Raw genomic sequence first — 15,000 nt, forward strand, 5'->3', positions numbered from 1 at the left:
CAGACAGACAAACAGATAAAGATATAGATATATACACATACGTATATATATATATATATATATATATATATATATATATATATATATATATATATATATATATATATATATATATATATATACATAATATAAGAATATATATATATACATGCATGTATATACGTACAGAGATATACATATATATACATGCATGTATGTGTATACACACACACCATCGTATGTGTAATGTTTAATAGACGCGCACATACACGCATATAAACAGATAGAGAGTGTGAGAGAGAGACAGAGAGAGATAGAGAGATCAAGTATTGAAAGGTGGGTTAATCGGTTCTTAACGACCTTTAAGAAATATGGAACTAAGCGGACTGCACTCGTTCTCATGTGTCTCTGGTTTATTCACAGGATATATTTTAGCGGAGAGATAACATATTTCTATTAGACATACGATATATGATTTCTGTAAACGCATATATATATATATATATATATATATATATACACAGTCCATTGGTAGCATCGTGTTATAAGATTTCCTGAGACACATTTATTCAAAATAGCTTTGTGTTGGCACCTACGATGGTATCATTATGTACAGACTTATGCTAGTAACAGCTCATTCACATTTTCTGTTTGTCGATATATCTTTCAGAACTTCGGTAACTGATTGGTGAAGTTAGCGACACTTCGACCGTTTGCTCACAACTTATATTTTTACAACGTAACTACATAGACATCATTCGATATATATTATACGAGCAAAATGGCTAGTTTTAAAATCTCTAAATGAGATATGAGTAGTAACGGTAAAGTTTATTTCCCAACATGAGGTGATTGTTCTATCCAGAACAGGTAGTAACATAGTTCTGGATAGAACAGCGACCTTATGTTGACACACTTTACCGATATATTTTATATTATTTCCAGATAGATAGATAGATAGATAGATAGATAGATAGATAGATAGATAGATAGATAGATAGATAGATAGGTAGGTAGTTAGGTAGGTAACTTTCTTTATTGGCCACACAGGGCTGAACACAGAGGGGACAAATACAAATGTAGAGCTTTTCTTTTCGAAAATGAAAAAGAAAAAGGGGGAAAAAAAGAAAAAAAAAAGTAAAATTCCAATCAAAAGGGTCGAGAAAAAAAAGCGATCAAAAGTGGTCGTATATCACAGAAGAAATTTTTAAAATGTAAGAAGCAAGATTAGGTTTATCCGTGGAAAGAAAAAACTACAGAAAAGACCACGATAACCTCAAGCAGGGAGGGAATAAACACATGAGAGCAAAGTGCTCTCTCTCTCTCTCTTTCTCTCTCTCTCTCTCTCTCTCTCTCTCTCTCTCTCTCTCTCTCTCTCTCTCTCTCTCTCTCTCTCTTCGACTTACAGGATCATGCTCAAAGTGGTTTCGTCGCTCGCACGCACCATCTTTGCTACATTCACCCACCTTTTTTTGAAACTTTCACGAGACAAAAACTGCCTCTCCATTCTCACCTTCCTTTTCAAGTGATACTTGAAAAGGTTGATGAGCGATTGGCCACCACACACATTCTTTCACCATGGCCACCAGTACGATGAAAACTGCCTTGCTTTCCCAGTTGAGGGAAGGTGGCGGAGCAATCGACAGGACAGAGTCGGCCGACAGGCGGACTCGTCCCACACGTGACAGCAGACGTTCGGCATAAGCCCACAGGTCCGAAATGGTTGGACACTGCACGAGTGTGTGCAGAACGGGTTCGTCGCTCTGACTGCATCTCGGGCAAGTCGGTCCGATGTGTCTTGAGCCGTGCCTGTAGAGCTTATCCCGAACAGGTAATGCTTTTCGATAGCACTGCCAGGCCAGGGATCTTTGGTGATTGTCCATAGGCCCCGACCCGAAAGTTGTCCTGAACAGGCGGGTCAGGTATTCCTCATCGACGCCCAGATTCTGCCCGAGAACGTCGTCACACCTCCCCTCCATTAATCCTCTATAGAACGCTTTTGTTGTAATGAATTCGCACAAGTTTGGTCCCGGACGGCAGAGTTGCTTGAGAGCAACGGGACACTCGCGGTGCCATTCACCTAGCCTCGGTCTCTGTTTGATCCACAACCGCAGTTCGGCCAAGGAGACGAGCTACGGGAAAGCGTGCTGCACAAACGGCGACCACACCTGTTCACAATCGTCTATGAAGCACCGGAGATGTCGCAGTCTCAGCACATGTCTGCGCATCATCAACCACGGCATGCCTACCCCTCCATTTAGCGGGTGTTGACAGCAAATCGATCGCCTAACCATCGGAACGCTTCCCTTTCACAAGATAGATAGGTATGGCCGGTTCATAGGGTAGTCCAAGGTTTCACGTCTATAAAGCGCTTGGTTTTAAATACGTCTCATTGGACCTTAATGACCTGGTTGGCAAGATTCTTGAAGTGAATTCGTATGTTGAAACAAATTTTGCATCCAAATCCATTTGGAACATCCGAAGCAGCGGTTTTTTAAAATTCTTACGTACGTAAGAAGAAATTATATAAACGTGTTTAATATAATTTCTTCTACATTTGCTCTGCATAGCGTAACCAGTAACACTACAAAGTATAGTAGTAACTAAACTACTATACTGGAACCAAACTGGATGATGATAATCTACAGGCGCAGAGCTCTAAACTCACTAGTAGTAGTCATACAACTCATTTACGCACAAAGTATATTAGTTTACATGCATATAAGTTGCGCTCAGCCGATATATATATATATATATGCAAATGAATGAATACGGAATATATACGTGAGCTCCTTCAAGTTTCATGTTCAGATTGTGTCATAAATTGGATGGGCCTGTATAACGTACCCGCGACGATCCAACAACTGTTCAGGCTCAAATAATAGATTAGACTATCCGAGCATAAAACTTGAAGTAGCTCATCATTAAATGCTATTTGTCTCTCGCTGAATTGAGGGCATTTTTGTCTATCTATCTATCAATGTATATTTCAGGTGTCCCGGTTATTCAAGTATCCCTACAACTTGCAAACTAAAACCTGATCCGAAAGATCCAAAATGCTGCAAAATGCCTGATTGTCAATCTTCGAATAAACTTGTTCCATTACGAAGTCTCAGAAACGGGTTCGGCAGATCTCCTCGTCCAATAAATTCTCAACAAAGTAAGTATTTATTTTCATCTAGCATAGTATTATATTACAATCCCATACATAAAATCTCTATTAATTTTTCCAAATTGTTCTGTTCCTTCTGATTGAGCTGAATTCTGGTACCTTATTTTGATGAACCCGCAAGACTGAAAGTCAAACATCATTCATAAAAATACACCATTGAACTCTGAATAATGCCATCAGACCGTTGACCGCATGCATTTCTTCGTTGTTATGCATCTTCAGCTACGGCTACTTTTTGTCGCACTCATTGTTTTCAATCTAACATAATGATACTGAAAGTTAGCACTTTGGCTTCATTATTCTAATTCACCTAATCATGTTCTTTTGAAGCGGTCACTCCAGAACTGTATAAATATATATTCGTTTATTCTTTCAGCTAGTTTCAGGCATTCGATTGCAGCAAAGTCAGGACATTTCGCACAATACATTTTAATCCATTTTAGTAACTTAATGGAGTGAATAAGCTAACGTGCGGCACGAACATTTGTTCACTATAAACAAAACATTTGTGTAGGTTGCTCGGCAAAAGCTGGCTGCTCATGAGCCGTCTTCGACAGGAGAATCCATCGGGTGTGTGTGTGTGTGTGTACAGTATATCCTTTGTCCTTTACCTGTTTCAGTAACCAAACTATGGCCATACTGGGACACCGCCCCGAATACATTTATGCATATATATATATATATATATATATATATATATATATATATATATATGTATGTATGTATGTATATATATGTATATGTATGTATGTATATATATGTATATGTATGTATGTATATATATATATATATATATATATATATATATATATATATATATATATATATATATATATATATGTATGTATATGTATGTATGTATATGTATGTATGTATATGTATGTATATGTATGTATGTATATACATGTATATGTATGTATGTATATACATGTATATGTATGTATGTATGTATATATATATGTATATATATATATATATGTATACACATATATATAGATATGCATATATCTATATGTATGTGTGTAGTCTCACGAGATAACTTCTGCAGTGAAGCTATTTTGTGCCTTAGTGTACACGAACATGTTAAATACGATTTTAAAAGCCTGTTTCCTTCAACGCCACTTAGTGCACCTCTAATTAATTCCAGCTTGACAAAGCTTTGTGTACATCACTAAAGAACTATTTGCTGCCTGATATAAGAACAATCTCTTCTTAGTTGCTATGAAAGGCTAGCTACTCGGTAACCGTAGCTGAAGTCCCAGTTAAATATTGGGTCGATGTAATTAGCTGTGCTCTTCTTCACAAACAGTTGTTGCCTTCACTTTACTCATAAATCATTATTTCATTTGTTATATTTCAGGGTGGTCATTTTTTGCCAAATAAACACATACTATATACTCGTTCTTCACTTCAGCTTTATTATTATCCTTATTTTAGTATCCTATGTCAAAAATCTTTCGTCACAAATTCTGTGACCTCTTCAGCGACTCTCCATCCCGCATGTCTCCTCCTCTCCTGAAGCTGAAGTGAAAAATGTCTATATAGTGCGTGTGTTTATTTGGGAAAAAAAAATGACCATCTCGAAATATAACGATATTTGTTTCGACGCATGATTGAACATCAGAACTCTTACAAAACAAATACAGAAACGTAATTATTTCATTTGATTTTCTTTTCTTTTCCTTTCAGATGTTTGTTTGTTCAATCACACAACCTACCATCAAGGTGACAGTTGGAACGTTGGTTGTGAAATGGAATGCGACTGTACAAATGCTAAAAAGCAACAATTCAAATGTCAATCGAGGTGAGTAAATTTAGTTAAAATGAGAGCGGATAATGAAAAAACGAGATGGGATTTTGCTGCCTGATATATAAAACTGTCAATTTTTCTTTCAGATGTAACCAATATTTCTCCATTCCTTCCAACTGTCAAAAGGTATATGTCAACAACAGCTGTTGTCCACAAGTGCAGTGTACATCGAATCCAGTTTGCAAGGATCTTGGAAGTGTATGCCAAAGTGCAGGAACCCAGATATGTCAAGGAAAATTCAAAGACTTTGCACTGATCAATTGCCGGAAGACTTGTGGATACTGTAAGTATTTTTATTAGCCCGCCGGACAAAATGCTGAGCGGCATTTCTTCTGTCTTTACGTTCTAAGTTCAGTTTCCACCGAAGTCGACTTCGCCTTTTATCCATTTGGATCGATAAAACAAGTATCAGCTGAGCCCTTAGATCGATGTAATTGACTAGACCCCTCCCTAAAAATTTCAGGCCATGTGCCTATAGTAGAAATGATGTCTTTATGAAAACTCTTAGTTTATTTTTTGGGGTATGATGGGAATTGTCAGGTGCCCACAGCCAGCAGACTAGGGTGACTCTTGTTTGCTGATCATGCCTCAAGAATCCTGCAGAGAACTCTTGTAAGTGTTTTGTCTTCACATTCGTACCAATTTCTTTGAGCCACGTTGGTAGTAGAATGCTGATGCTTCCAAGCGCACCAATCACTATTGGTATCACGTCGACTTTCTTCATTGTTCACAACCTGCATATTTCCCACATCAATTCATCATAGTTGTTCACTTTTTTCTTCTTTCTCTTCGATCTTGTTGTCACCAGGACATGTTATGTCGATTATCGGGCATGTTATTTTCTTCTTTTCTGCTCACTTCAACAACGTCAGGTTTCCAATGTCTAATCTGATGGCCACACTGAATCATTACATCCCACAAGATTTTGCAATCTTCATTCTCAGTAACTCCCCCTGAGATTTTACCATACCACATCTTTGATCTTCCTATTATTATTATTATTATTATTATTATTATTATTATTATTATTATTATTATTATTATTATTATTATTATTATCATTATTATTATTATCATTATTGTTGTTATTATTATTATTATTATTGTTATTATTATTATTATTATTATTATTATTATTATTATTATTATTATTATTATTATTATTATATCATCATTATCAAATTTCAATCCATCTTTGATCTGGCTTCATGGATAGAGTATAACGTATCAAACATCTTGAAAGATTCAAAATCAATAAACGATACTTTGTGTTTGAATAAACTGTCAATCTCTATTTCCTATAAAGTATAATTTCAAGATAATCTTAAATTTGTACATATTTTATCAATTAAAAACAAATTTTAAAAGTTCCGTGGCAAATATCCGTTTTTGATTATTAGCTTCTCCAAAACAAAACATTTTTAATGGCTTAAAGGAGGGCGGAAAGGCAGTAATCATGTTCTCCGATTACCAGTAATGACATCTTGATTGCTTTTAACCCCTACTTAGATCCCTGTAAATAGCCCATTGAGCTTGTAGGAGGGAGACTAAAAAGAGAGACCAAAATGAGAAGCCAGAAAAGAAGACTAAAAGGGGAGGTTAAAGAAGGAGGAACGAAGAGGAAGTTTAAAAAACGGTACTATAGAGGGTGGCCAAAAATGGTGACCAAAGAAGGGGGCCAGACAAAGAGACCATAAATAGAAGTCGAAAAGAGTGACCAAAGAGGGATACCAAAAGAAGGAAACCAAAGAGGTCTGAAAGAAAGGCATCTAAGAAGTCAGTTGACCTCCTAGAAATATCCTCCAAGTCTTCCTGAAAGCGCATCCTACAGTCTTATATAAGGAAAGGACTCATTTGATATCAAAGGTGGAATAACCCTAAACCAACCAGTAAATCTTTGATTGACAATCTCTTTGAACAGTGTTATTCAGCAACTGCAATTATTTCTGCCACCCTTCATCTAATATATGGTTTGTTCAGAAAGTGCATTCATTTTGCCCCTAATTACTTTCATTTCGCTCTTTGATATGTTTTATCGGACAACTAAATATTCAGTAGATGACGGTGGTTTGAATAAAGTAAAACCTTAGCCTTAGCTCCCATATCAATTTGGTCACTAAATATATTATGTTTATATCATACCTCATTTGTGTATTGATCATTATTTCTACCATATAGTGGAGGCGCAATGACCCAGTAGTTAGGGTAGCGGACTCGCGGTCATAGGATCGCGGTTTCGATTCCCAGATCGGGCGTTGTGAGTGTTTATTGAGCGAAAACACCTACAGCTCCACGAGGCTCCGGCAGGGGTTGGTGGTGAACCCTGCAGTACTCTTCCACCACAACTTTCTCTCACTTTTACTTCCTGTTTCTGTTGTACTTGTAATTCAAAGGGTCAGCCTTGTCACACTGTGTCACGCTGAATTTCCCCGAGAACTACGTTAAGGGTACACGTGTCTGTGGAGTGCTCAGCCACTTGCACGTTAATTTCACGAGCAGGCTGTTCCGTTGATCGGATCAACAGGAACCCTCGACGTCGTAAGCGACGGAGTGCCAACAACAATCTATCATATAAGGTGACGAGCTAGCAGAATCGTTACCACACTGAGCAAAATGCTTAGCGACATTTCATTCGTCTTAACAATCTGAGTTCAAATTCTGCCGCGGCTGACTTCGCCTTTCATCCTTTCAGGATCCATAAAATAAGTACCTATTGAGCACTGGGGTCGATGTAATCGATTTACTCACTCCTCCTAAGTTGCAGGCATTGTGCCAAAATTTGAATCTAATAATTACTTTCGTCCTACATCTAAACATCGATAAAATTGTCTAAGTGAAGCAGCTTTGGCCCTTAAATATATTTGTCTTCATAGTACCTCCCATTTCTCTAATTATAACAAATATGTTCACATAAAAGGTTATGTTGTGTACAGTTAAGAAGTTTACTTCACACTCTCTGCGTAGATTTGAAATCCATCTGACAGTCCGTTTAAAGAAGGGTTTTCTGACAGCTTTCTTTCGACGCAATACTTGTCCTTGTGTGTCGAAGAAAACTGTAAGAAAGCACGTCGAAATTACAGTATCTTTTGTTTGGTGATATAATTAATGCATCGCCTAGATTGACGCCACTACATGTCCCTTGGCTGTCCTTGATGGAGTCCAATTTTTTGTTAGCTTAGTATTTAGTTCGGGTTGGAGAATAAGCTTTTCTGTCTATCACTGAGAAACTGACAATGGTTTCTCATCGTTTCTGACAATGGCTGCTCATCCTCCTAAATGTTAAAGATAATTTTTTTTATATAATTTTGTCTAAGATATATGTTTTGCTTTGAACCCAAAACACAAACAACTAATATTTCGTTCTATTTTTGTCTTTCCCTTTAGGTGGTGGTGGTGGACCAGTGTCAACAACACGTGAGTAGTTTTTCTTTTCCTTCAGCTATATCATATATGTATCTGTGTATTCATATGTGTACGTTTACATATCTATGTATATATATATATGTGTGTGTGTGTGTGTGTGTGTGTGTGTGTGTGTGTGTGTGTGTGTGTGTGTGTGTGTGTGTTGTATGTGTGTGTGTGTGTATGTGTGTGTGTGTATATATATGTATATATATATATATATGTATGTATACAGAGAGAGAGAGAGAGAGAGAGAGAGAGAGAGAGAGAGAGAGTTAAACACTTTTGGTATGGAAATTAGGGACTCCTTCATAGAGTAACTTCTGCATTTGTTCAGTATATAAGCAATTTTGCTGCTTGTTTCTCTGGAGATTATTAAAATGATGTGGACGCCTCTGATGAGAACACAATAAGGTTCGAAAATCGATTAAGATTGTTCATCACTAATAAGGTTCGAAAATTTATTAAGACTGTTCGTAAAATTTTCAGTCTGCTGAGTAATGGCTAAAATTTGCCCTGTTTATAATTACACCACATGTTAGGTATATATATATATATATATATATATATATATATATATATATATATATATATACCACTCCTATCTTCGCTCCAAGGAGTAGAGTCGTAGCTCTTTCACTCTCTTCCAGTTCCGTTGATGTAACCTTCCTTGTGTAACATCGCTGAACTACCTCAAGTTCCGCTGTTATTCTGACATTGTAGGGTGTCCACAGTTGAGAGCAGTAGTCCGACCGTTGAAGACAAATGTTCTCCACAGAACCAGCATAGTTTCCTGGTTTCATGTTCTGAAGGTTCTCAGAATCCATCCGGCCATTCACCTTGCAAGCTGTGACCATCTTGGTGATTTGCATGTGAAACGAAGAATCGTGGCTCATATCAATCCCGATGTATGTGATTCTAGGACTGCTTCTCCTTTTGGTCCAAATTTTCGTTATTGCGGTTTCTGAGCCCTAATTATCTGGACGCGGAAGGGCTTGGAAATTGCCTGCATTAAATTGCATGTTGTTTTCTTCAACCTATTTATCTATGGCATCTAGGTTCCTTGATTGCTTGCACTACTTTTGTGTTATCGGCATGACTAGTAAGTGTGTGTGTGTGTGTGTGTGTGTGTGTGTGTGTGTGTGTGTGTGTGTGTGTGTGTGTGTGTGTGTGTGTGTGTGTGTGTGTGCATAAAGATATTCCTTTTTTATATCAGAAATGCTAAACCTTGTAAACGTGCTTACAAAATGTAACATTGTATTCCACGATATGCAATATAACTAAAAGTGTCTGTGCAACAAAATAATGCAATATATAAAGCTGAAGAAAATATTTAGGAAAGAACTATGTCATATTACTTTACAGATTCTCGTGCTATTCTACAACTTACCAAAGTTTATACTTATTTGTAATTTATTAATGTCTATAAAGATCCGTCTATCTATCAGTCTGTTCCTACCAATTATCAATGGGATGGTGAATATTCTTATTACATGCTTTACTGATTCGAAATAATAAGCTAAATCAATACAAGTTACGTGTGATTCAATAGCCACATGGTAATACTACATGAATTATTAAGTTACTTTGCTTGTATTTTTTAAAGTCACAATTGCGTCAGGTATGTTGTGTATAAATTGCTTATCATTTTCTCTATTTAAACTTTCGCAGAGTCTATACATCACTATTTTCCTCATTCCATTGTTGACTAACCTATGTAACACAATAATTATATCGCCTTGGACAATTTGAACTAGGCTGTTGTATGCGTATATTCTTGAGTGTATGTATGTATTTATGTATGTATGTGTGTATGTATGTAGTTATGTATGTATTTATATATGTATGTATCTATATATGTATGTATTTATAAATGTATGTGTGTATGTATGTGAAGATAGATAGATACATACATACATACAAAGATGCAAACATACAAACATACATACGTAGTACGTGCATGTTTACATATATACATATAAACATTCATATGTACATTTAGATAGATAGATAGATAGATAGATAGATAGATAGATAGATGTTGTTGTTTTGTTATTATTATTTAAAAAGGTGATGAGCTGGAAGAGAGTATACGGTAGAGTATACGTGTATCTGTATTGTTGTAGTGCATGTATATGTATAGATATACGCAAGTGTGAAAAAATTTTCCTGACGAACACAGAAAGTAAACAGAACCTAACAGGCAGTAATTTTTAGCAATTCTGAGTGAGAAGGAGAGATAATTTCAAGAAATTAAAATAAATTCACGGTTGAATAAACAAACTCAGTAATAAGGGACAAACTGATCTTCGTCCAAACCTGTCACCCGCCACCAAAACAAAGACTAGATTATCATTTCTGCTTCAGCATGTTCGTTCGACCATGAAGTTATTCTTAAATTCTAGAAGTTATCTTCTCTTCAAATGCACAGATGCTAATAGCTACAACAAAGTTGCGATTAGCTCATCTAACTGCCAAGGAAATTTTCTTAAATTAAAAGTTATGTAGCACTCTCACTAGGAACCTGTTTGTTCCCCTCTTAGCTGGTTTTTAGATTTAATTATGCTTAGATCAATAAGTATCGGAGTGTTGCCATAGTGACGAAGCTAAAGCATGCAGAGTAAAGCTGCTTGGCACAGATTGATCTTGAAATTTATTGGGCATGCGCGTTAAGTTTTAACGTTCTAGCTCACTTCTACTTACAGCAGTGCTTGGAAGGAATGTGTGTAGCGTGTGATCGTCTCATTGACCATGACAGAGAACGTTGAGCAGAGAGTCTGCATCAAATTTTGCCAAAAAATTGGCGATACCTGCTCAGAGACCTGCTTAATATTTTTTTTTTTTAAGTTTTCATCGTACTCGACCACAGTGCAACTCAAAACCTAGTGTCTTTTTGGTCAGCTGAAAGCATTTTTGGCACAAACTTAGCAGACACGCGTCTCATCCCAAATCTTCAGTGATAATGGATTGAACTGAACCGTAACTAATCTGCACATCCTCTGATAACTCACGGATGGTGATTCGACGATTTCCCCTCACAGCTGCATGCACATCTGCGATGTTCTTCTCAGTTCTGCCGGTTGTAGACCTCCTAGAACGTTCGTCACTATCGACATTTTTTCGGCCATCTTGGGAACGTCTGAACCACTCGTACACTTGTGTGTGACTCATACAATCCACTTCATACACTTTCTGCAACTTTGCGTTGGCCTCTGAACAACTATCGCCATGACAAGGTCAATGCGAATGTCAATGCCAAGGTCAGTGCGAAGATCACACGCTACATACCTTCCTTCCAAACACTGCTGTAAACAGCGGAAGTGAGATAAAACCAAGAGCGCATGCGCAGCAGACTTTGAGTGGCTTCACTCTGCATGCTTTAACTTCGTTACTATAGCAACAGTCCGGATACTTATTGACCAGACCTCGTAGATAGATAGATAGATAGATAGACAGATAGGCAGGTAGGCAGACAGACAGACAAGCAGACAGACAGACAGATAGATAGATGCACACCTGTATATATGTATATATTATGCATACACACACATACACACACATATATATGTGTGTATACTCACAAATACACACACGTGCGCACGCACTGGCACACAGACACACATGTGCTCATACACTCACACACACACGCGCGCACAAACACACACACACACACGCACACACACACACACACACACACACACACACACACACACACACACATATATATATATATATATATATATATATATATATATATATATATATATATATATATATACAATGCCGGTGGTTGTTGAGTTATTTATTGCTCGACTATTGATCAATTGTCTCTTTAAAATATAATAAAAATGGAAATCAGAAATCAATGTCTAGACAATTACGTATTTAACTAAACCATTATTCATAATATATGATCACAATTGCATAAGCAATTACATATATCTCTGTGTGTTCAATCAAATAAACATATATGCACCATTGCATTTATACACGCTTATGCACGCACATATACATACACACTTACACTCATCTTTTATCTTTTGCATGTTTCTGTCAATGGACTGCGACCATACTGGGGCACCGCCTTGAAGGGTTTTAACTCTAATAAACTGATTCAAGTGCTTTCTTCTCAATCTGGTACTTATTCTATCGGTCTGTTTTTTGGCCGAAACACTAAATAACAGAACTTAAACAAACCGACTTCGGTTCTGTAAAGTGGTAGTGGAGAAAAATATAATGTAAACACAAGGACACGTACACATAGATATATGCATTGCATACATGCATACATACATACATACATACATACATACATACATACATACATACATACATACATACATACATACATACGTAGCCCTCTCAACATTACTCAGTTGGGAAGACATGGTGAGGCTGGCACAAAACGATTTCAGCCTGTTCGCTTTCTAGCTAATTATCTCAATGGGTGTTTCACTGATTCTTACAAAAACTGGCATTAGTCCGGCTAGACGTCTTTGCGAGAAAACATGGAAAATTTCAAATCAATTAGTTTATTGGTTCGATGAAATTTTAAGAATTTGTAAGCGTGACGGTACAGTTTTGCTGGTACAGTTTTGCTGGTACACCTAGTACTCCCAGTTATATTAAAACATATATCAATAAAACTTGTTAATTAAACATTTCGAACTCATGAACCTTGCAGAAACTCCAAGACTGGTGAAGGTAAGATGCCGTTATTGCTTCCTTTCGACTGTTGCAAGTCAATAGTTGCAGGAAAGACGTGAACTGAGAGGAGATTCCAGAAAGACCTATATTCTGGGGATGAAGTTTGCGTGTTGTCATTAGTGCGAAGACAATATGGACGTACCATGGGGCACGGAGAAGGAGAAAGACTAGTAGGTTGGCGTGCTTGGGTAGTAGAAGTGTGAAGTATGAGACTAGCTTGCAGTGAGGAATAAAATGCATTATAGTAGTGATAGAAAAGACAGAGGAGAGACAGCACGCTTGAAGCCAAGAGGCTGATGTGAGTCCATTAGTGATTCAATGCGAATCAGCTGCGAGAATCTTCTCTGGGTGTGTAATAGCATCATCGTTCCAGAAGTTGAAATAGTGCTCTACTGTGGTTCTTCCTCGGACCTCGTAGTACATCAACAAGTATTGCAGGCTGAAATATTTTCTGATTCTGAAGAGAAAGAGTGTTTGGGGAGATGAGTTTTAACTGAGTGTCGCTCATGTTTAGGAATGAGGGAGTGTTCTTATTACAAGTAGTAACTCAGTCTTTTGCTGTTAAAGAATAAGACGGGCATGACCTTATTAAAGGATACTCTTAAGTTCTCCGTTTGACGAATCACTGCATGTTACGTGTGTGGTGTGGAGCGTGTATATGGAAGATGCATGGTCGAGAAAAGTTAAGGAAAAATTAAAGGCCGTGTCATCTGCATAAAAGTGGTGGTAGTTGGAAGTAGAGGAAGTGGGGGAAAATATGATTGATGCATAGAAGGAAGAGAATAGGAAACAAAACTCAACCTTTTGGGGCTATTGGGGAAGAACGAGTAGGATATGGAAGGAAGTGATCGAGGATGTTTAATGTGAAAGAGAGTACTCAGCACTAAACGTAGTGTATTATATTTTATAGGGGACTGAAATTTCACGAATCGTTACCCAGAATTTCTCTCTTCCGATTTTCGAAAGATTTTTTTTTTTTAATGAAACATAAGAGAGATATTTTTAAAAACTAAATGTAATAGTCTTAATAGACCGTATTTCTAGATTTAATAAAAATTTGTCTAGTTATACAGATATAATTATATTTGTCTACCTAGATAAGTTTTTAGTAAATATTGACCGAATAGGCGTAGATGTGGCTGTGTGATAAGAAGCTTGCTTCTCAACCACATTGTTCCGAGTCTATCCCCACTGCGTGACACCTTGAGCAAGTGTCTTCTACTATAGCTATGGCCCGACCAAAACTTTATGAGTAGATTTGGTAGACGGAAACTGAAGGAAGTCCGTCGTATATACATACGTGTGTGTGTGCGTATGTGTGTGTATGTGTATGTGTGTTCCCTCGCCTTGGCTTGACAACTGATGTTGATGTGTTTACATCCCGTAACTTAGCGGTTCGGCAAAAATCCCGAAAGAATAAGTTCCAGGCTTACAATGAATGAGTCCTGAGGTCGATTTCTTCGATTAAAGGCGGTGATCCAGCATGGCCGCAGTCAGATAGCTGAAACGAGTAAAAGAATAAAAGAAAAAAATAAAAGAATATAACATTGTAAGCAAAATAAATATTCTGGTGTGTATGAATATTTGCTAACTTGAAAAAAGAAATAAAGAAAAGACGAAATATAAAAAGATGAACAAAACAGGCAAAATGAGCTGTAAATGTATGTACAGACAGACGGACGGACGGACGGACAGACAGACGGACAGACAGGCGGACAGACAGACAGGTAGACAGATAGATAGATGACAAACTAGGTGTAACTTTTCTTGAGATTTTATCTTCCAATATGACTTGATATACGCATCTATTTTCATGATTGAATACATCTTCACACTTAAACGCTTGCATACGTCTATCACTACTTTTTCCGATGAACACTGCATGCAGTAGTATAAATCTAAGCTGAATACAGGACACTGTCTATTATAT

The 15,000-nt window shown here is 37.1% G+C and overlaps 1 protein-coding gene across 2 annotated transcripts in view; it reads left to right on the plus strand.

Annotated features, from left to right (window-relative positions):
• LOC106875418 (collagen alpha-4(VI) chain) overlaps nt 1-15,000 on the plus strand; it is a 158,848-nt gene that overhangs the window by 136,212 nt on the left and 7,636 nt on the right. For both annotated transcript variants that reach the window (XM_089351167.1, XM_089351168.1), the window contains exons 33-36: nt 2,973-3,139; nt 4,841-4,955; nt 5,048-5,244; nt 8,346-8,375. In XM_089351167.1, the coding sequence (XP_089207293.1) occupies nt 2,973-3,139; nt 4,841-4,955; nt 5,048-5,244; nt 8,346-8,375 (509 nt within the window). The remainder of the gene's footprint in view (nt 1-2,972; nt 3,140-4,840; nt 4,956-5,047; nt 5,245-8,345; nt 8,376-15,000) is intronic.

Source organism: Octopus bimaculoides, chromosome 4 (assembly GCF_046866305.1).
Source record: "Octopus bimaculoides isolate indiv1 chromosome 4, ASM4686630v1, whole genome shotgun sequence".
In the NCBI taxonomy this organism is placed as follows: domain Eukaryota; kingdom Metazoa; phylum Mollusca; class Cephalopoda; order Octopoda; family Octopodidae; genus Octopus; species Octopus bimaculoides.